The sequence below is a fragment of the Centropristis striata genome, chromosome 10 (assembly GCF_030273125.1).
Source record: "Centropristis striata isolate RG_2023a ecotype Rhode Island chromosome 10, C.striata_1.0, whole genome shotgun sequence".
Classification (NCBI taxonomy): domain Eukaryota; kingdom Metazoa; phylum Chordata; class Actinopteri; order Perciformes; family Serranidae; genus Centropristis; species Centropristis striata.
Window position 1 is genome coordinate 6515038 of NC_081526.1, and position 23531 is coordinate 6538568.

General features: G+C 38.9%; 1 protein-coding gene across 1 annotated transcript in view; it reads left to right on the plus strand.

Annotated features, from left to right (window-relative positions):
* Positions 1 to 19851, plus strand: part of LOC131978731 (transient receptor potential cation channel subfamily M member 2-like) — a 33602-nt gene extending 13751 nt beyond the window's left edge. Inside the window, exons 15-32 of the mRNA XM_059342457.1 lie at positions 483 to 581; positions 4636 to 4858; positions 5733 to 5851; positions 5929 to 6061; positions 6866 to 7037; positions 7463 to 7643; positions 7734 to 7915; positions 9633 to 9765; positions 11374 to 11443; positions 13071 to 13155; positions 13238 to 13380; positions 13493 to 13557; positions 15201 to 15230; positions 15328 to 15414; positions 15501 to 15579; positions 15676 to 15777; positions 17808 to 17927; positions 18871 to 19851. Of these exons, the coding sequence (XP_059198440.1) occupies positions 483 to 581; positions 4636 to 4858; positions 5733 to 5851; positions 5929 to 6061; positions 6866 to 7037; positions 7463 to 7643; positions 7734 to 7915; positions 9633 to 9765; positions 11374 to 11443; positions 13071 to 13155; positions 13238 to 13380; positions 13493 to 13557; positions 15201 to 15230; positions 15328 to 15414; positions 15501 to 15579; positions 15676 to 15777; positions 17808 to 17927; positions 18871 to 18987 (2140 nt within the window). The 3' untranslated portion in view covers positions 18988 to 19851. The remainder of the gene's footprint in view (positions 1 to 482; positions 582 to 4635; positions 4859 to 5732; positions 5852 to 5928; positions 6062 to 6865; positions 7038 to 7462; positions 7644 to 7733; positions 7916 to 9632; positions 9766 to 11373; positions 11444 to 13070; positions 13156 to 13237; positions 13381 to 13492; positions 13558 to 15200; positions 15231 to 15327; positions 15415 to 15500; positions 15580 to 15675; positions 15778 to 17807; positions 17928 to 18870) is intronic.
* The last annotated feature ends 3680 nt before the right edge of the window (positions 19852 to 23531 follow it).

Here is a 23531-nt window from a genome sequence, read left to right on the forward strand (position 1 = left end):
GAGACCACTGCTTTATAGTATTGTATACCTCATAGTAACCTGTTTAAGTTCTAGTTATTCATTTCAGTCATCCCAATCTTGATTATGATGCTGATACCATTATTGTATATAACAGCAATTCTATGAGAACCACATGAGTTGTTGCCAATTCTGAAATAGCAACTTTTTCTGCAGGATTTCCCCAATATTGAAACACACACATCTGCATTTGTAGACCTGCCAAAATATGCTCCCCCTCTCTGAAATGAAAAGTTTCCCATCACAGGCGAAGTGTTTCATGAAAACCAAGCCAAGAGGAGGTGCAGAAGTCTAGTTTTCTTTCAGATTACAATATGCTGAAAGGTTATCATGACATTTTTTATCATTCATAGTCTGCCTTCCCAAGCTCTAATGTAATTCACCTATTTATGCTACTGCTTGTAGACATCTACAGCAATGTTCCAAAGTGTTTTGGATTCTTAATGACTGATAATTCTCCCTAGACGTGATGAAATCCTCCAGAGAGAAGCTGAGAAAAACGAGGAAATCAAGACAGTGGAGACAGTGACAGGAAGTACACTTCGAACTAATTCTCGGCGTCTGTAAGTAGACAATAATATATTATATAATAAATATATAATAATTCTGTTATTGTCAGAGTAGTGATTTTCAGGTCAGTTAGGGTAAAGCCAGAGGTTAGTGTCTGAAATGTTTTTTTTTTGTTGTTGTTGTTTTTTTAAACTTTATTGAGAAGTTGCAATTACAGTCAGAACATTCATGTTGGATAGAACAAAAAGTCTGGCATCACAAAATGAGGAAATACATATGAGACAAAGTGAATGAAATGCATAAGTCAGTACAGGTGTAAATTAAACAGAATAATAAAAACTAGAAAATTTCCTCTGGGGAAATTTTGAAAGGGCCACGGGGCTACTGCCGGTGTGTGTACACAATGATGAGATTCTTCAGAGATTTCAAACTATGCCCTTTAACCTCAATGTGTGTGTGTGTGTGTGTGTGTGTGTGTAGCGAGAATCGCATAAAGTTACCTGTGTGTGTGTGTGTGTGTGTGTGTGCATGTGTGTGTTTGAAGCATATGTATGCATGTGTGAGGAGTGTGCACGCTTACGTGCATGTGTGTGTATCTGTAACTATAATCACATCAAAGATCAAAGGCAATCAGATCAAAGCAATCAACAGAATTAATGACACCTGTTCCGGCAGAGTGACAACAGAGGTTGACAGACTGGAATTTCTGGCCTCAAACAGAAAGCATTTTTGGCAAAACCATAATACCTATCATTGATCCGACTTCACTTTGAGCGTCCTGAGTTCTTCCTGAACGTCTACATATGTTTTTTTTTAAGAAAAATGAAAAAATAGCTTCATTAGAGCGATCAAAAAAAACTGTTAAATCTCCCTTGTTAAGAAATCTTCCTGCGTTTTAATATGGGAGCCAATGAGGCTGTTGATGCGTGTTGGTGGCGCATCTGTGCGTCCTACGCCCAAACTATAACTCTGACAGCTTTACCAGAGGATTGTGAGGGAGAAGACAAATTTTCCTATGTTTCTATGTATAAATTATTTCTGTAGAGTGGAATTTGCGGCCTGCAGCGCAGTTTTCAAATTTATTTTTTGACAATTTTTTCTCTCCCTCTACACTCTGGCAATGATGTCACACACTGTGACACGAACATTCCGTGCAATACACACCCATTATAATCTCAGAATTTCTCCAAAAATGATCATGGTCATTGAACAGGGATTGATAAAAAACTATATGACCTATCGAAATGTGGATTAATACACCGATATACAAGACTTGTGTCTACTGTTTAAAGTTTAAATGGAGGCTCTAGTTGAAATTATGCCGGAGAAGTAGACGTTTAAAGATCTCCAATTATTGTTCTTTTTCTCTCATTTTTTTTCGGCCGTCCCATTCATTTCAATGCAATGCTTTGCCCCGAGCACTGGTCCCATACAGCAATAGCTGTAGGGACCAGTGCTCGGGGCAAAGCATTGCATTGAAATGCGATTGCCCCGAGGCCCTAATTAAATTAAAAGAGAAGGAGGAAAAAAAGAAAAAGGCATGATATGTTACATTTCTCCAAATATTTCTTGAATTATGTTAATAGTATGTATACATTTGTTATTGTCAGTTGTTTTAATACATTCAAGGTAGTTCTTGAATTAAATTTCAAAAGCAAGAAAGAAAGGTCGAAAATTTGGCTTTGTCTATGTGGAATTTCGCAATTAGAATAATCAAATTAATTAAGTGTTGAATTTGAAATCTTTATTCCATCCATCCATCCATTTTCTTTCGCTTATCCGGGGCCGGGTCGCGGGGGCAGCAGGCTAAGCAGGGCATTCCAGACGTCCCTCTCCCCAGCCACAACGTCCAGCTCCTCCTGGGGGACCCCGAGGCGTTCCCAGGCCAGGAGAGAGATATAATCCCTCCACCGTGTTCTGGGTCTTCCCCGGGGCCTCCTACCAGTTGGACATGCCCGGAACACCTCTAACGGGAGGCGCCCGGGAGGCATCCTTACCAGATGCCCAATCCACCTCAGCTGACTCCTTTTGACGCGAAGGAGCAGCGACACTACTCCGAGCTCCCTCCGGATGTCTTAGCTCCTCACCCTATCTCTAAGGCTGAGCCCAGCAACCCTACGGAGGAAGCTCATTTCAGCCGCTTGTATCTGCGATCTTGCTCTTTCGGTCACTACCCAAAGTTCCCAAAGTTCGTAGGTGAGGGTTGGAACGTAGATGGACCGGTAAATCGAGAGCTTTGCCTTCCGGCTCAGCTCCTTCTTCATCACGACGGTCCGGTACAACGCCCGCATCACTGCTGACGCTGCACCAAACCGCCTGTCCATCTCACGCTCCGTTCTACCCTCACTCGTGAACAAGACCCCGAGATACTTGAACTCCTTCGCTTGAGGCGGTACCTCTCTCCCCACCCAGAGGGGGCAGTCCACCGTTTTCCGGCAGAGAACCATGGCCTCAGACTTGGAGGTGCTAACTCTCATCCCAACCGCTTCGCACTCGGCTGCAAACCGCCCCAACGAGTGCTGGAGGTCCCGGCTTGATGAAGCCAAAAGAACCACATCATCTGCAAAAAGCAGAGATGCAATTGTTAGGTCACCAAACCGAATCTCTTCCTCCCCCCGGCTGCACCTTGAGATCCTGTCCATGAAAACCACAAACAGAATCGGAGACAAGGGGCAACCCTGGCGGAGGCCAACACCCACTGGGAACGTGTTTGACGTTGTGCCGAGTATGCGGACACAGCTCTCACTTTGGTTATATAGGGACCGGATAGCTCGTAGCAACGAGCCCGGTGCCCCGTATTTCCGCAGTACCCCCCACAAGACTCCCCGAGGGACACAGTCGTAGGCCTTCTCCAAGTCCACAAAACACATGTAGACTGGATGGGCAAACTCCCATGCCCCCTCCAGAAGTCTCGCAAGGGTAAAGAGCTGGTCCGTTATTCCACGGCCAGGACGGAAGCCGCATTGTTCCTCCTGAATCCAAGGTTCGACAATCGGCCGGAGCCTTCTTTCCAGCACCCTGGAGTAGACTTTTCCGGGGAGGCTGAGGAGTGTGATTCCACGGTAATTGGAACACACCCTCCGGTCCCCCTTTTTGAAAATGGGAACCACCACCCCAGTCTGCCACTCCACTGGCACTGTCCCAGACCTCCACGCGACACTGAAGAGGCGTGTCAACCATGGCAGCCCAACAGTGTCCAGAGCCTTCAGCATCTCAGGGCGAATCTCATCCAACCCTGGCGCCTTGCCGCCGGGTAGCTTTTTGACTACCTCTGCGACCTCTGCCAGGGTTACTGGTGAGTCTTCCCCTGAGTCTTCAGACTCTGCCTCCTCTACAGAGGACGTGTTGGCTGGATTAAGGAGTCCCTCAAAGTGTTCTTTCCACCGTCCGACGACATCCACAGGTCGGGTCAGCAGGTCTCCGCCCCCGCTGAACACAGCTTGGGCCAAGCCCTGCTTTCCCTTCCTGAGACGCCTGACGGTTTTCCAGAACCTCTTTGAGGCTGACCGAAAGTCCTCCTCCATGGCCTCCCCGAATTCCTCCCATACCCGAGTTTTTGCTTCCGCGACTGCCGCAGCTGCAGCCCTTCTGGCCGAACGGTACCTGTCTGCTGATTCCAGAGACCCCTCGGCCAGCCAAGACCGAAAGGCCTCCTTCTTCAGCTTGATGGCCTCCCTCACCATATAATTTGTCCTGCAACTCTTCAAGTTGTAGTCGTATTCTGTAATTGTGATAATATAAAAGTATATCTATGGCTTTCAAATTAATTTGTAGGTTGGAAATTGAGGTGATGTAAACTTCAATTTTTTCCAAAAAATCTGGTAAAAATGACATTCAACAAAAAGGTGCCTGATTGTTTCCACTTTAGCATTACAAAATACACAGTTAATATAAATATTGATACATTTTGTTAGTGGGGTAAATGTTATGTATAATTTCGTATTGAACTTCTTTAATTCTATTAGAGATAGCAAATTTATGCGGAAGGAGCCATGTTGCTTTCCAGTTAATGTCAGAAAAGGAGGAGGACCATACAAATTTTCCTCTAGGCGTAATTTTCATTTTCCTGTAGAGTCTGAAATGTCTCTGTGACCTTTCTGTCCTCAGTGACCCCTCCAGCGAGCGGCTGAAGCCTCTGGGCCCCTGGTCCAGGCTGGTCTGCCTGCACAGCTCTCCGCAGGTCAAGTTTTACTGGAATATTGTCTTTTACTTTGCCTTCCTTTTCCTGTTTGCTGTGGTGCTGATGATCGACTTCCAGGATACGCCCTCTGCTGGAGAGGTGCTGCTTTACATCTGGCTCATGTCTCTGGTGTGTGAGGAGGTCAGACAGGTGAGAAAGATCAGCTGGGACACGAGTTAATGCTGCATCCAAACTTGATGTAATTCTGACACATATTTATATTAGGGCTGGGCGATATATCGATATAAAAGATATATCGATATGTTTTTAACCCTTTATGGGGCGAAGAACTATATTTGGTAACTTCAGTGGTTATCAAAATGTCTCTCTGTTTGGTCGTAGAACCACATGGATTTCTTCCAGCTAATCAGCAAAGATCAGGCTACGTCACAGACGGTGACACCATGACATCTGACCAATCAGTATGATAATAATATAATAATATTAACTTTATTCACCTTGACCTCCGCTGTAAAAATGAAAAATTTAGAAAAAACATCAGCAAGAAACATTGATAATGATTTTGGTTATTATCAAGAAAACCATGGAAAATGTCTGGATATCAGCTCTTAAATTAAACTCTTATCAACTATTTTTGTTGTTATCATTGTATTTGTCCAAACAAATGTACCTTTAGTTGTACCAGGCATTAAAATTAACAGGAAATTGAAGAAAACAATGGTCTAATAATTTTTTCCATGGCTGTATTTATTTCAGAAAAAAGAAAAGATTGGCCTATTTTATTTATTTAAGATATGTTTTTATTTAAATGTGCACTTTGTGGAGCTTTAATTTTTTTTTAAAAGGTGCCCCTGTTGTTATACAGTATTTATGTTCACTTAAATAAACGGTTTCAATAAAACTACATGTTACATTTCATATTTGGCTTTGACTTTGCGATAAAAATATCAGGATATCTTTTATCGATATTCAGCCTAAATATATCGGGATATGACTATTGGTCCATATCGCGCAGCCTTAGTTTATATTACTGCATCACTTCATTTGTCTTTTTCTATCTCAGCTGTTTTATGATCCTGATGGCTTTGGGTTTCGTAAAAAAGCCAGGATGTACTTAAACGAGCTGTGGAATATTCTAGATGTTTTGTCCATCCTGCTGTTTATTATCGGCCTCGCATTTAGGTACGTTTCTTCCTCCCAGAAAATTACTGCAGTTTATAAAAGTGCTCTGTATGAATCACCAAGGTTTCCTTTTTCAGGCTGACGACTGAGCTGTTCTACGCGGGTAAAGTCCTCCTCTGCATCGACTTCGTGGTCTTCTGCCTCCGTCTCATGGCCATCTTCACCATCAGCAAAACCCTGGGACCCAAAATCATCATCGTCAGGAAGATGGTGAGAGGCTGACACACAGTGGTGGAAAGTAACTAAGTACATTTACATTTACATCTTTTGAATTAAACCTCATAACAGTATATTAAGTACAAAATTAAAATATTGCTTGCAAATGCATCAATACCAGGGGTCTCAAACGCAAATTACCTGGTCGCCGATGGAGGCAGTATCAAAATGACCAAAAAAAGACACAAAATTACTAAAAAAAGACACAGAATTACCAAAAAAGACACAAAATAATTTAAAAAAGACACAAAATGACCCAAAAAAGACACAAAATGACAGAAAGAAAACTAAATTACTTAAAAAAGAAACAAAATTACCAAAAAAGACACAAAATTATTTTTAAAAAGACACAAAATTACCAAAAAAGTCACAGAATTACCAAAAAAGACACACAATTATTTTAAAAAGACAAAATTATTTAAAAAGACAATATTATTAAGAAAACACACAAAAATTTTTAAAAAAAAGACACAGAATTACAAAAAAAAAAGTAATTAAAGGGACCACACAAAAAAAAAAAGTGCCATTCATATAAAACTCACACTAAACTTTCATATCAAGGTGGAGGCCACAAAATATCGTCACTAGGGCCGCAATTGGCCCGCAGGCCGCGAGTTTGAGAACCATGATCAATACAAATAATCCAATAATATATTTGGAATATATAAAACATAGTTTGTGCAGAAAACAGAAACAACACCTGGAGCAACAGGGCAGCCTTTTTAAATACGGAAACTTGTCTCATCTCACATGTATTCAGATGTGTTTCTAGACTGATGTGCTCTGTTTACCTTCCAGATGATGGACATGTTCTTCTTCATGTTCCTGCTGAGTATCTGGGTGGTGGCGTACGGCGTGGCCAAACAAGGCATCCTCATCCACAACGACAATCGCCTGGGCTGGATTCTCCGTGGAGCAGTTTATGAGCCGTACCTCATCATATTTGGGGACGTTCCTGATAATATTGATTGTGAGTTGAGATAGAGGATACATACAATCATGGAAAAAAATATTAGACCATTCTTTTCTTCAATTTCTTGCTCATTTTAATGCCTGGTACAACTAAAGGTACATTTGTTTGGACAAATATAATGATAACAACAAAAAATAGCTCATAAGAGTTTAATTTTAGACCTGATATCTAGACATTTAACATGGTTTTCTTGAAAATAACCAAAAACATCATCAATGAAACCATGGAAAATGTCTAGATAGATAGATTTCCTTCTACTACTATCTATCCATCTATCTATAATCTATCTATCCATCTATCCATCCATCCATCCATCCATCCATCCATCAATCCATCTATGTATCTATCTATCAAGAATTTGAGCCAGTCAGTGGCAAAAACAGTCATGTATTGACCACAAAGACCCTTTCTGTCCTCTGTAGATGCTGAATTTGACATAGAGAAGTGCACTATGAATGGCAGCGATCCTCTGAAGCCCAAGTGTCCTGTGCTGAATGAAAACCAAATGCCGGCCTTCCCTGAGTGGCTCACCATCATCATGCTTTGTATTTACTTGCTCTTTGCCAACATCCTGCTGCTCAACCTGCTAATAGCCATCTTCAAGTGAGTTCTCCCGTACATCTGTGTGTCTTAATTCCAGCTTTTCTTTGCAATAGCTTTTTGTTCCCTCATCATCCGTGTTTCCCTGCACAGCTTTACGTTCCAGGAGGTTCAGGACAACACAGACAGAATATGGAAGTTTCAGAGATATGAGCTGATCAAGGAGTACCACAGCCGCCCTGCTGCGCCTCCTCCTTTCATCATCTTCAGCCATCTTTACATCTTCGTCAAGAACGTGGTGCTGTGCAGGCCCCCCTTAAGAAGCACAGACTTTAGTAAGTATTGACTTGTTTACAGTGGTGGAATGTAACTAAAGCTGTGTTTCCTTTAAGGGGAAGAGTGGCCACCGTGAAAGTCTCAGGCCACGCCCTCCCAAATGTCTGCTCACTCTGCGTTTCACCTCTAAGTGGCTATTCGTAAATGTCCTTTGAACTGAACTGGGAAAAACTGCATTCTCTTACTCAGCACCCTGGGAATGGAACAATCTACAGAAAAAAGCTTGAACTCGAAAGTCTGATATCAACTAGAAAATTTCCTCTGGGGAAATTCTGAAAGGGCCATGGGGGCTACTGCCGGTGTGTGTACACTATGATGAGATTCTTCAGAGATTTCAAACTATGCCCTTTAACCTCAAAATGTGTGTGTGTGTGTGTGTGTGTGTGTGTGTGTGAGTGAGTGTGTGAAACGTGTATCTGGAGGAGTGTGCGCGCTTACACGCACATTTGTGTGTGTGTGTGTAGCGAAAATCGCATAAAGTTACCTGTGTGTGTGTGTGTGTGTGTGTGTAATTAAAATCACATAAAGTTACCTGTGTGTCTTTGTGTATATGTGTGTGTGTGTGTGTGTGTGCGTGCATGTGTGTTTGAAGCATGTGTATGCATGTGTGAGGAGTGTGCGCGCTTACGCGCATATGTGTATGTGTGTATCTGTAACTGTAATTACATCAAAGATCAAAGGCAATCAGATCAAAGCAATCAACAGAATTAACTGACACCTGTCCCGGCTCAGTGACAGCAGAGGTGGAAAGACTGGAATATCTGGCCTCTAACAGAAAGCATTTTTGGCAAAACCATAATACCTATCATTGATCCGACTTCACTTTGAGTGCCCCGAGTTCTTCCTGAACGTCTACATATGTTTGTTTTTTTTCAGAAAAATGAAAAAATTGCTTTGTTAGAGCGATCTAAAAAAACTGTTCCATCTCCCATTTTCAGAAATCTTCCTGCTTTTTTAATATGGGAGTCAATGAGGCTGTTGGTGCGTGTTGGTGGCGCATCTGTGCATCCTACGCCCAAACTATAACTCTGACAGCTTTACCAGAGGATTGTGAGGGAGAAGACAAATTTTCCTATGTTTCTATATATAAATTATTTCTGTAGAGTGAATTTGCGGAGGGAGCACAGTTTTCAAATGTATTTTTTGACTATTTTTTCTCTCCCTCTACACTCTGGCAATGATGTCACACACTGTGACACAAACATTCCGTGCAATACACACCCATTATAATCTCAGAATTTGTCCAAAAATGATCATGGTCATTGAACAGGGATTGATAAAAAACTATATGACCTATCGAAACGTGGATTAATACACCGATACACAAGACTTGTGTCTACTGTTTAAAGTTTAAATGGAGTCTCTAGATGAAATTATGCCGGAGAAGTAGACGTTTAAAGATCTCCAATTATTGTTCTTTTTCGCTCATTTTTTGTCGGCCGTCCCATTCATTTCAATGCAAAATTTTTGGCAGTTTTTCAAAAATTTGTATTCTGTAGAGAAGAGTAATAGCACACTGATCCCGATCAAACCGCATGTTTTGATGTATAATTTGTCCTGCAACTCTTCAAGTTGTAGGACTAGTAGCGGGATGAAATTGCGTCCGAAAGAGGAAGAAGAAAAAATCCACAGTATAACAGTAGTGCTCGGTGCGATTGCCCCGTGGCCCTAATTAGATAATATAGCACTGAAAAGGCATGTGACGCTGTTTTTCAGAGTGCGAGCTTCCTCCATCGGAGGAAGAGGAGCTGTTGTCCTGGGAGGCCCTGATGAAGGACAGATACCTGCTGTCCACACAGGAGGAGCAGAGCCAGAGCATGGAGCGACGCATCATGGACACGGCCCAAAAGTAAAACTCCTGCAGGAATGTAGCCCAGTATAGCTGCATAACAACCTTCTTAGTCAGATTTGGGAAGAAAGGGGACACGCCGGACAAAAGCACCAAATTTTTTCCACATGGTCTCTATCACCATAGGTTTCAATTTTTGGTAGGAGCCACTTCATCAAGATTGAGGATCGGAGATGGCAGCCATATAAAGTCTATGAGAACCAATATATCTTCTAAGCCACTCAGAAGGTCAATCTTGGTGTCAACATATAAATTTTCTGTTGGGAAAATGTATATACAAGATCTGACATGAGATGAAAGCCTTCCCTGGATTTTTTTGAGCAGTGTACATGGCAGCTAATCTGCACTCTCCCGTGAACATAGATTCCAAACATTTTCAACTGAGGATTCCTGCTGCAGCACTTAAAGCGAGTTGCCTACCAGTCTGAGTGAAAATGAACATATCTGTTTGATCAAATAATCATCGGGTGATATTCTCAATAGCTTTGAATGATTCCTTGACCCAGAAATTGTAGATTTTGACACCAAGATTGACCAATAATCTTGATTAAGTGGCTCCTCTCAAAAATTGAAACCTATAGTGCTAGAGAGTATGTGGAAAAAATTTGGTGCTTTTGTGTGTCCCCTTTATTTAGCTAAGCTGCCTGACTATCTAGAGCAGGGTAGGCAAGCTACAACTCCGGATCCACATGTCTTCATCTGCAGCGGCTCCCTGTGGCTGTGACGAAAAATGATACATAATGAAGCGGTTATTTCTTTCCATTTTCATTTTCACTTATCACTGGAGCAGGCCCAAAGCGATTTGTATTCTTTAGAGCTAATGAAAGTCCACGGTCCGCCGTCTTAACCAAAAAACATCAAGTCTAGTTTTTTCTTTCCATTCCAAATCTCCTGATATATTTCTTTGGTGTCTAGCCTCTCATTTGCATTTGTTGCATTCTGAACAAAATCATATTAATAAATGTTCATTATGACCTATTAGTAATGTTGGTAGGCTGATTTAGACCTAGCAGGCTGTTTTGTCTTCATCGTTAGGCTCAAAATAATGATGATGATAATAATAATTATATTAGTAATAATCTTTATTTATAGAGCTTTTGAAAACACATGTTACCAATGCTTTACAAAGACAAGTTAAAAATCAGACAAAAAAAACAACAGATAAAAATAATGTTATAGAATGACATCATTCTGTGCAATTAAAAGACAGTTGAAGCCTTCAAAATAAGGTTTGTGGCTCCATTCTTCCTGTTTTTCTCCTTTTTTTTTTTAACAACAATGACCGTTTTGTTAGTAAAGGTTGCAGCCACCTGTTCTACAGTAATGCTTTTATGTGAGACCCATTTTTATGTCTTCAATATGATTTAGTCATGAACTAAAGTGTCATTTTACCTCCACAAATTATTTAATTTGAACTTGGGGGGGATAACTCTATCCAGTGTTTATCAGCAAAAGTGACAAACGTATGAATATAGTGTTACAGAGACAGAGATAATTAATGCATGTTATTTCTTTAAAGTTAGAGGAGGCTAAAATTCTACTTAGACCAAACAAGAAAAGCATATAAAATTAAACAGCAGATACCAACACTGTGCTTGTTTGTTTCAGGGTTACCACCATGAATGATCTAATGGAGAGGGAAGAGGAGGAGCAAAGACTGGCTCGACTAGAGGACCAGGTTGGGATCAGATCTTTGGTTATCACTGATGTCACACCTGTGTCTGTAACTTTAACCCTCTAATGTGGGAGCGAGAACTGAATTTGAATTATTTATATTTGAATTTGAATTGCTTAACTTGAATAATTGCATTCAAAAACTGAATTTGAATCACATAATTTGAATTTATATTGTATAATTTGAATCATTGCATTGAAAAACTGAATCTGAATTGTAATTTGAAATTTAATTTATTAGTTTGGAACTGAACATTCAGTTCTCACAATTCAATTTCAATTTTCTGCAACAAACATCCGGTAGTTGAGGCAGCACAATCGAGCGCAGATACACAGAGCGCCTCTTCGGCCGATCAGCAACTCCGTTTTTTTTTAATAAGATTTGTTGCCACCCGGTTGCCATAGCGCCTCTTCGGCCAATCAGCACCTCCTTTTTCTTTTGTAACATTTGTTACCACCCGGTTGCCATAGCGCCTCTTCGGCCAATCAGCACCTCCGTTTTCTTTTGTAACATTTGTTGCCACCCGGTTGCCATAGCGTCTCTTCGGCCTGTCAGCACCTCCATTTTCTTTTGTAACATTTGTTGCCACCCGGTTGCCATAGTGTCTCTTCGGCCAATCAGCACCTCCGTTTTTGGCGCTCAATTGCTCTGCCTCAACTTCCCGGATGTTCATGGCAGAAAATTGAAATTGAATTTTGCGAACTGAATTTGAATTGTGAGAACTGAATGTTCAGTTACAAACTAATACATTCAATTTCAAATTACAATTCAGATTCAGTTTTTCAATGCAATGATTCAAATTGAACAATACAAATTCAAATTATGTGATTCAAATTCAGTTTTTAAATGCAATTATTCCTCTTCTCGCGTTTGTGCTTCTTGCTTTGTTTGCCTACTTATTTTCATTGTGTTATAGTGAGCCATGACTAAGACATAAGTCCAACAGACCAGTGCAGTTTTTGCCATTATGTGTAGCAATAGCATATTTAGAAATATAGTCGTTTCAGAAATTCAGGTAGCCTATAGGTAGGTAGACCTTCTGTAAACTATAATACTTGGTTGGTTTTTTAAGTAAAACACAATCCACGCTAGCTACCACACTAGCCGCTAGCTGCTATATGTTTTGCATTGAGGTGATACTTAAGGCTCGATGTGCTGCGGTGATATGTGAATTCCTTGTTGCATAGCAACACAACCATGCTCTTATCGACGCTTCCATCCGTTAGTTTTTTGTAACAAAATGTCCCATCATCCACGGGGCCAACCAAAGGTCTCATCAGCTTCTTCCTTCATGTTCACTGTGGTTTGTTGTTGTCTGAACTCATGAACGCGAGTTGGTGCTCCAGTATAATCGGTCCGCCTGAAACTCATCCAGTGAGAAACGTTCCGCGGTGCAAAAATAAGTGTGATTAAAATGTGTAAATTTTTTTAACCCATTAATTTTTGTGTAATTAATTAATCTTAAATAACGTGTTAAAGTCCTGGCCCTAATATATATATATATATATTTAAAAAAAGATATATATATATATATATATCGGCCAGCCCTAAGATGACCCCGCTGTAAATCTTCAACGTTGTGTGAGCAGTTATCAGAAGTGTTTGATCCACCTTTATGTTTTCTCCTCAGGTCGTCCAGTCAGCCAGAGCCCTGCAGTGGATTATGGAAAGTCTGAAATGTCGGGGTTTTGCTGCAAATGAACCACCACCACTGAGTCAGGAGTCAACCTTCTCATTAATTATTGTTAATGTATTACATCTCTTCCTGTTTGTTCTCACTGTTATTCTTCCCCGCAGTTTTAGCTGGATCAGACGAGTCCCCTGACACTTTGAGAAATGCAGAAAAGGAGGACAGGTTCCACATAAAAGCCCGTCAGTTCCACTATCCCAACAGTAAAGAGACACGCTTCCCTGTGCCTGAGGAGAAGGTGCCATGGGAGGTAATTCTCATACATTTCCACCACAAAACCACCAGCTGCAGGTCCTCTCAACATCACTGCATAAATAGATGGTTTATCAGATCCAGGTTGTTTTCACATCCTCTTTTTGCAGGTCAGCTTCAGCTCATACAGGCCGGTTAAATACGCCTCTGAAGACGGTGGGGACCAGATGGACGGGTATGTTTGCACCAAGAGAACACCATACGTGATGTTTTATTTTGATTAGATTCAGGTTGGTGTGTGGACAGGCAAAATATGTTCTTATTAATTATATTATTCCAATTCCTATGATAGTTTTCAGGGTATATAGTTTCATATGTAATAAATAATAAGTATAAGTTCCAGTACCCATTTCAGGAAAGTTAAATATACATAGGTAAATACTTCCATACATCGAGAGATATTAAGTAAAATATGAAGTAAATATTAAGTTAAAAAAAGACATTTAAAAAATAAAAAAATCTATATATAAATATAAATTATAATTAATAATTTTAAATTGTTAATAATAATATTAATATAATAATAATTAATTATTATTAAATAATTATTAAATATTGATTTAAATAAAGGGGGAAATAAAAAATAAAATTAATTAATTAAGAAAAATTTATGTTGTGACTGTACTTTGCTTGAATAAAAAAATCTATAAAAACACATTGCCCACAATTTAAAAAAAAGAAAATTAAAGAAAAATTGTCATGAAAATGAATATGAAAATGAATATTATAATAATAACTAGAAAATTTCCTCTGGGGAAATTCTGAAAGGGCCACGGGGGCTACTGCCCTTTAACCTCAAAATGTGTGTGTGTGTGTGTGTGTGTGTGTGAAACGTGTATCTGGAGGACAGTGCGCGCTTACACGCATTTGTGTGTGTGTGTAGTGAAAATCGCATAAAGTTACCTGTGTGTGTGTGTGTATGTGTGCGCGTGTGTGTGTTTGAAGCATATGTATGCATGTGTGAGGAGTGTGTGCGCTTACGCGCATATGTATGTGTGTGTATCTGTAACTGTAATCAGATCAAAGATCAAAGGCAATCAGATCAAAGCAATCAACAGAATTAACTGCCACCTGCCAATGTCCCGAAACATTGACAGCAGCCAGAAGTGGACAGACTGGAATTTCTGGCCTTTAACAGAAAGAATTTTTGGCAAAACCATAATACCTATCATTGATCCGACTTCACTTTGAGCGTCCTGAGTTCTTCCTGAGTGTTTACATATGTTTTTTTTAACGAAAAATAAAAAAAATAGCTTTGTTAGAGCGATCTAAAAAACTGTTACATCTCCCTTTTTCAGAAATCTTCCTGCGTTTTTAATATGGGAGCCAATGAGGCTGTTGGTGCATGTTGGTGGCGCATCTGTGTGTCCTACGCCCAAACTATAACTCTGGCAGCTTACGTCGCGAAAAATTCATATTCTGTAGAGAAAAGTAATATCATACCGATCCCCATCAAACCGCACGTTTTGATACATAATTTGTCCTGCAACTCTTCAAGTTGTAGGACTTATGGCGGGACGAAATTGTGTCCGGAAGAGGAAGAAGAAAAAATCCACAGTAGCGCTCGGTGCGATTGCCCCGTGGCCCTAATAATAATAATACATAAATAAACACCCAGTATATTGAGCAAAATCTAATACAATACTCTTTACAGTAAAATAAAAAAAGTAGCAATAAACAACAACAACACTGTATTTCTCATTTAAACAAACCTTTCTGAACCCCGGCTCCACTTAATCATTATCAGATTAATATATTATATTATCAGACCTCTGGGCTTCTTATCTCTTATGTTTCATTTATTCTTTGTCCTTGCAGATCAGAATCAGAAGACCCAGATATTCACAGGTATGACACTAGATAAGTTACAAAAGGCATCAAATAGCACTTACAGTAACATTTCCAGCATGTGTTGATGTCTGATGTGTATCTGATCCGTCATCAGGAACCCAGAAGGACGGACGGGCATGATGGGGCGCGGTGCACTCAGCCGCTTCGGTCCAAATCTGAATGTAGAACTAGTGCTGACACGGTAGCTCCTCTCATGTCCTTACACGTGGTTTCGGTACACTGGGTTGCATGGCTTGATGTCTGACTTTAAATTTATATTTTTTTCAGTTGGTGTGATGGCAAGAGATCTGTTTTGCAGCACCTGGTGGTTTGGGATGAGAGCCATGGGACCTTGACTTTACCCTCGGTGAGTCCCACTGTTTGTTCACCTTTTCTTTTTTGTTTTTTTTACTTTTTGAGCTGAAATAACCAAACTTGTCTGTTGTGGCTTTGAAACCTTCAGGGACCTGCCGAATCTGCTGATGAGTTGCCAGGGTCTCTTAAGAAAACCATGGGAAAGAAGATTTATGAAATAATAAATGCAAAAGTATCGGAGGGAACAAAGGTAGGTTTGGTCAACACTTCTGTTTATCTTTATAGCTTGAATATTTCTAGAGGGGCAATTTTCTGATCTGACCTCCAGAGGAAGACGGTAACTAGGAGGCAAAAGTTTGCATGTTCTCCCCGTGTCCATGTGGGTTTTTACCGGGTACTACGGCTTCCTCCCACAGTCCAAAAACATGCACTTAAGGTTTAATTGGTGACTCTAGATTCTCCATAGGAGTGAATGAGAGCGTGATTGTCTGTGTCTATGAGTCAGCCCTGCGATAGTCCTGTCCAGGGTGTACCCCGCCTCTCGCCCAATCTCAGCTGGGATCGGCTCCAGCTCCCCGATAAACGGTTAAGGATAATGAATGAATGAAGCTTGACAAGAGCAGGGAGCAGCCAAGAGCCCTTTATCTCAGGGGTGGGCAATTTATTTTCCCAAGGTTGAACGGTAAAAATTAGGCACACAGGTAGAACGGTAAAAATCAAAAACAAATGGTAAATAATAACGAGTGCGTCGTAATTCATATAAAGTTGATATAAAGTATGAAAAAGGCTTCTCTCGTGGTTGGTTGACGGGGGAACAAGGTTTGTTAAAGTTTATTTTCTTCTGTCATATATATTAGTGGCTATATTTGTTGTCTTAACTATAGTAAAAGTGCTTGTTTGCTCAAGTGATAATGCTAATGTTTGTTAGCTCTTACGGTGGATTCACAAGGTGACCATATGTCTTATTTTTATGTTCATGGACCTACAATTTTAAATAAATCTTGTGAACTATCAGTTAAAGAGTCGAGTCTTTGCAGGGGCGTACGTAAACCGCCTTCAAAATAAAAGCACTGCGGTTGTATTGATTTCTAATTTCTGGGTAACCTCATGCGGGCCAGACGAGGACAGCCAACGGGCCGGATGTGGACCGCGGGCCACCCAATGCCCAGGTCTGCTTTATCTGGTGACCTGAGAGGCTCTGTGGACTTGATTATGAATCAAAAATACCCCCTAGGTTAACCTGGGAGGGGTGGGTGGGTAAAGGGAAGTGAATACTACTTGTTGTATTACTGTATTTGACTTGTTTCATGCCCTTCTCTTTTGAAAATAAAAATAATTGATCGCAAAAACAAAAAAAATACCCCCTAGGTTTATTGGAACCAACTTACTAGCCAGGGAACTCAGTTGCCAGTTTATTAGGTCCATGTAGCTAAAACTACTGCAGTCCAATACAACAGCCCTTCAGGAAGCTATAATGTTCAGATTTTAGTTCAAACTGTTTAAGAGAATTGCTGAATCAACTATATGATCATTTTGCGAGCTCCAGTTTAAGGTGCTGTTGAACTGTTTTGCCTGATACTGAATGGTGTTACCTGTTATTAGTCTATTCTATTATTTAGCCCAGGGATGGGCAACCTAAATGCTGGAGGGGGCCACAGTTTTTCATGGACACTACCACAGGGCCACATATAGGACCATTCACTTAACCAGATATGATGAAACTGCAATTTTAAATATGTTTACAGTGCAATAACTTAACATATTTCATGCTCAAATGCATGTATAACAGTATAAATAGGAATACAAAAGGTTTGAAGCAAATAAAAAATAACCACTTACTGTGATTTCTTTTTTTTTCAGTGCAAGAACAGCAGACCAACATTAATTGCAAGAAGTAATTTTGTGCATTTTTATACAGCACTTTTAAGACATGCTCAAATGCATGTAGTTGTACTGAGGGCCACTTCAAGTGAGGGTGCGGGCCGTATGTGGCCCCCGGGCCTCCAGTTGCCCATCCCTGATTTAGCCTATGTTTATTGTTATAAACTGGGGGGACAAAAATCTCAAACATCTGATCACACCAAAGTCTTCTACCGCTAAAATGTTTTTTCTTTATTTGAGGTACTTGTCCCTTTAAATGAGTCATTGCCTTGTTCACTGATACGTGGCTGTTGGCAGGGATCAAACTGTTGATTTGAGGATTCGTTGATGATTTTCTTGACTCTGACATTGACAAACTTGTTGATTGTGACTTGGAGTTGCTGTGCTACTGTGTTTCAGGTGTTGGATAGTGTTTATGTGGATGACTGCAGGAACACAGATAACGCCTGGGTGGAAACCACCCTCCTAAACATTCACCTGGACAGAATGGACCTGACGGTGATGGACATCGACAGTTTGGTGGGAACATTATTAATATGTTATTGATTTACGGGAAGAACTTGACTGGTGGTGTATTTACTGTATTGCATTTGGGGACAACATTTAAGTCATAACTCCCCCTACAGGGAATACAGGATTATTAGAAAAATTTATTGAGATTAAAAACCTCTTTTCCAAGAGTGACCTGGCCAAGACGGCATCACGAAAGCAAAATGGTTGAACAGTTGACAATCTAGGAAGGTGAGATGGAGTCTGCTTGCCATTTGAAAATAACATGGTCTTTGATTTTTCTGCATTCAGCACTAGCTTGAGCTAAGTCAAACAGAACTGAACAGTGTCAAAGGCTGACTGCAACAACTCAAGTGATTTTAAAGCTGAAGAAGAAGAACAATACATTAAAGTATCATCAGCATAAAAATGGGACACAGCATCAGACAAATTATCACAAAGGTTATTCACAGAAATTGTGAACAGCAGTGACCCTAATATGGAACCTTGAGGTACGCCTTATAGAATAAAATAGAATAGGATAGAATAGAATAGAATAGTATAGCATAGCATAGCATAGCATAGTATAGCATTGCATTGCATAGCATAGAATATAATATAATACCTTTATTGTCATTGTACATGTACAACAAAACTTGGTCAGTGCAAATATCCCCATCAAGTGCCAGTTATAACAAATATAAAAGACCTTTCTAAAATACAATAAATAAAAATAAAATAATAAATATATGTTTGACAGATAACGTGTATATCTTCTCAAAACTTTATTAATCTATCCCTTGCAAAGTGATTACTGATGCATTTAAATAGGAATAAACAGAGGATTGTGTAAAAACTAAATTATTCCAAATGTATGTGTAACTGTATTTATATATTAGAGAAGAAGATTCTAAAAAGAGAAAAAAAACAGGAGACATCACACCACATTGTTTTTGTGTTTTCTCCATTTCAGGTGACGAGCAGCCACGGCGCTCTTCAGTGGCGTGAGGTGAGCGGCAAAACCCGACTCAGCCCAAACCAAAGAGAGTCCCTGCGTTACGTTGCAGAGCTGCACAACACGAAGTTCTGAAGTTCAACACTGCTGTAGCTGTAAATGTGCCTTTCTGTCCATCCACAGGGTTTATCTGCCTGCTAATGTGGCCTTTTGCGAAAGGGAAAGTTTGGATTTATTGACGTGGGGTTGTATGAGGTACTTATCCAGTCTTAGATTAGACAGACTGTGCATAAGTACCCCATAAAACTCCATTTTAATAAATGTGAAACCCTTAAAGCTGACTATTTTTGTTGCACTAAAAGCACTTGAAACAAGCCAAAATAAATGCTGCTGCTGCTGCTGTGGATTATTATTTTTTCAACAATTTACACAAATGTCACAGGACATTTATAACTTTATTTCACACTGCACTGAACACTTCATGCATGTGGAAGCAGTCGAATGTGTGAACACTGAGAGTAAATAAATCTTCACATGAGTATTTCCATTTTATGCTCCTTCTAAAGACATCTATCAGACAGTATAGTTACTCATTACTTTTCCACACAAAACATACAAATGTGAGCCATCATATTACTGTGTATAAAATAATGCATTGTTCTGGATTAAAATGCCACTTTATGACACTATATTTAGTACTAATGTCCAGCTCAGCCAGCTGCAATATCAAAACATCACTTACAAGGTATCATCATCATAATAATCAATCAATACATCAGTAAATAATAATGCAATAACATGACTTACAGTATACAATCATTTGAACGTCTGAGAGGCACTGCATTGTTAAGACTGTTATTTTTGATATTTTGGTGCTAATATGTCTATACTTTTACCTGATTAAAGATTTAAATGGAATGGTTGTAATGGATTATTTTCTTTATTTGGTGCTGAATTTATTTGAGGAGACAGTATTTCTTCCATCACTAAATATGCTCAATTTCCCTGTTTGTCAAAGTATGCAGTTCACTACATGTGTGATTTTTTAAATAATCAAGCACTCTTGGCCTTAATGATTATAAAAACCCTAATTTAATTGTCTTGGCTGCTTTTGTGGAGTCACCAATCACGCCAACATTTTCAAATCATATGACTTCTTCATGATGTCATGGCGTAAAAACAAAGCAGTGTGTTTCCCTGTCATCAACTTCCCTCTAAAATACTGGCTTAAAACTCCATGAGGCCAGTTTTTGTTTGATGATGATACGCCAAGTAAAACAGGAGATAAGGTCAAATATATTTAGTATAAAAATATAGAACTAGATGTTATCCTCATTTTACCTCTTATATGTATTAGGGATTAATAAAAAATAGCAATAATCACATTATGACTTTTAGCAAGAATGTTGCTTGGACACATTTATATGCCAGGCACAGCACACAGAAATAAGGAGTATCGAAAGAAAGGACATACTGATAACGCTTTGCACATCGCCACATAATTTGAGGGCAAGCAGATAAAAAACTGAAACACTCTTTATGCTCCAATTCAAGGCCACGGGCCCAGGTGGAGATAGACACTGACCAACACTAGACAAGATACAGTAGTGTGCTGTTAGCTTTTTTCCTCACAGGGCGGTGACCGGAAGCTGAAGCACCAAGAGGCTAGGACTAGCCTGTGTGCCAACGTAATGGGCGGGCCGAGTCTAAACCATGGTGCTGCCCCAACAGTTTCGACCAATCAGATAGCCGCACATTCATATTATAAAACTCTGTGTAAAAGTAAGTTAGGCATCCTTTTCTGGGAGGTGGTTACAGCTAACTGCTTTGCAGCCTGTGATTTCTGAACAGAGAAGGTCGATGTACATCATTTTACTCTTTTATTATTGTCTTAAATATATATATATATATATTTTTTTATTTTTTTTTTATTTAATTCTTCTTCTTTTCGAACCGAAAAAAATAGAAAATAAACAACATAAACTACAACAGCGTAGGCTAGATGCATATACATATTCATACACATACTCACATAGGCACCATTAAACAGATGTACATAAACATATAAACATTTACACACATACAGTATATATAACCCTATACATATACATGCATCTGCCCCGTTTAAGTAATAAGATAGAAATAAGAACCAGTTAACTTAATATTCAATATGCATTTCCTTGTATCATTTTGGTTTGAAAAAAAAGGGAGTAGGCTGAAGTATAAGATACTTATCTAGGCATATCCCCTGATACTCAACACTTCAAAAATAAGAAATTGTATCTCTATATATAGCCACTTAATGTCAAATAAATATGTATTATTATTATTATTATTATTTATTTACTTATTTTCTTATTCGTCAACCATAGTATATCAAACAACTTAGATCTGAGAATTTCTATTACTCCCGCAAAGAAAACAAACGAACAAAAAAAACAACAACAAACAAATCAAAACACTGAAGGCAGTTACCAGAACGTCCTCATCTAGCTTGCGAGCTATACTGTTTGGGCATATCGTTTTTCATAAGCCTTTTTAACTTAACAGTTGTTGTGCATGATTTCATTTCATCGCTGCAGTTATTCCATATTCTCACTCCTTTACTTGTAATGCAGTGATACTTTGAATTGGTCCTTATCATAGGTGTTTTTAGTACACATATACCTCTCTGACCTGAAACAACCCCTGAATACTTTGTGGAACTTTTTGATGTATTACTTTAAACATAAATTGTGATATTTTAAAATCAACTAAGTCTCTAAATTTGAGCGTTTCCAATCTGATAAAGAGTTGGTTTGTTGACTGCCTGTAGTCAGCGTTACAAACAATTCTAATAGCTCTTTTCTGCACAATATATATAGGCTCTGTGTTTGTTTTGTAAGTGTTTCCCCATACCTCGACACAATAGGTCAAGTAGGGGAGTATAAAAGAGCAATACAATGTATATAATGAGGCCAGACTGACCAGGTGCTTAGCTCTGAGTAGCACTGCAATTGATTTTGATACCTTTAACTTAATGTAGCTTATGTGTGCCTTCCAATTTAATTTATCATCAATTATAACTCCTAGAAATTTAATAGTAGTTACTTGTTCAATTTCTGTGTTATTTATCCTCAGTTTCTTATTTGTGTTGATTTGGCGATTACCAAAAATAATAAATTTAGTCTTACTTAGATTTAATGTTAATTTGTTCTCATCAAACCACGCCTTTAACATTGAGAGTTCTCTTTCCGCTTATCCAGGAGTTGCTGCAAGTTTTCCTCACAACAAAATACATTTGTGTCATCTGCAAGTATAATGGACTTAAAATTTTTGCAGACTGCACCTATATTATTTATGTACAAAATAAACAGAAAAGGGACTAACACTGACCCCTGGGGGACCCCACAAGTAATGTTCTGTATTTTTGATCTTGTTCCTTGTAGTTCTACATATTGCTTTCTGTCCTGTAAATAGCTCAATATCCAATCATATGCTGTTCCTCTAATTCCATATGTTGTCAACTTTCTCATCAACAATTCATGGTCTACGGAATCAAAAGCTTTCTTCAGATCAAGAAACACACGATGTTATCTTGTCTACAAAATTTACCAATGCATGTGTAGTTGTCCTGTTGGTTCTGAATCCGTATTGCTGTTCATACAGTATGTCATGTTTTGTTATAAAATCCTCTAATCTTTTAATGAATATTTTTTCTAATATTTTTGACAGTTGTGGTAGCAATGAGATGGGTCTATAGTTTGATAATACATTTTTTTCTCCTGTCTTGTAAATAGGCACAACTTTCGCTAATTTCATTTTTTGAGGAAATTCACCAGTTAATAGGGACCGGTTACAGATGTGTGTGAGGGGTTTTGCTATACATTCAATTATATCTTTTACCAGGGACATACTGAGTCCATCACAATCTACCGATTTCTTACTTCGTAGTTTTTTAACAATATCAATAATCTCGATCTCATCTGTTCCCTTTATAAATATAGTTTCTTTAATATTTATGCATTTACTCTCTACATTCTGTCTGTTTCCAGTGTTAACTATATCTTTAGCTAGATCAGGACTATTGAATTCATCTGCAGCCATATTCATATCATTAATCTCTATTTATTTCCATTTAAAAATTTGTTTGGATAGTCTGACTTCCCTTTCCTTTTCTTAATGATATCCATGTAGTTTTTATATTGTTTTTATTAGCCTCTAATAGTCTACTATAATACTCTTTTTTACAGTTCCTCATGATTATAGTCAATTTATTTTTGTATTTCTTATAGTTATATTCTGTTTCCATAGATCTTTTCCTTAAGAATTTTTTGTACAGAGTATTTTTCTTCTTGCATGCATTCAGTATTCCTTTGGTCATCCATGGTTTATGTACTTCATTTTGTTTTATAACTTTTTTAACAAGAGGGCAATGTTTTTCATACATGGGTATTAGGATGGACAGAAATGCTTCATAAGCTTCATTTGTATTTTCCACATAAACAGATTTCCATTCCTGTTTCCATAGTTCTTCTTTTAGACTATTCATTGACTTCTGTGTTATTTGTCTTGTTATTTGAAAAGTTTTACCATCTTTATTGTTCATATCACTGCAGCTGTGGATGATTGCAAACACAGGAAGGTGTTCACTAATATCACTAATTAAAAGTCCACTTTCTATTTTCATATCAATCACG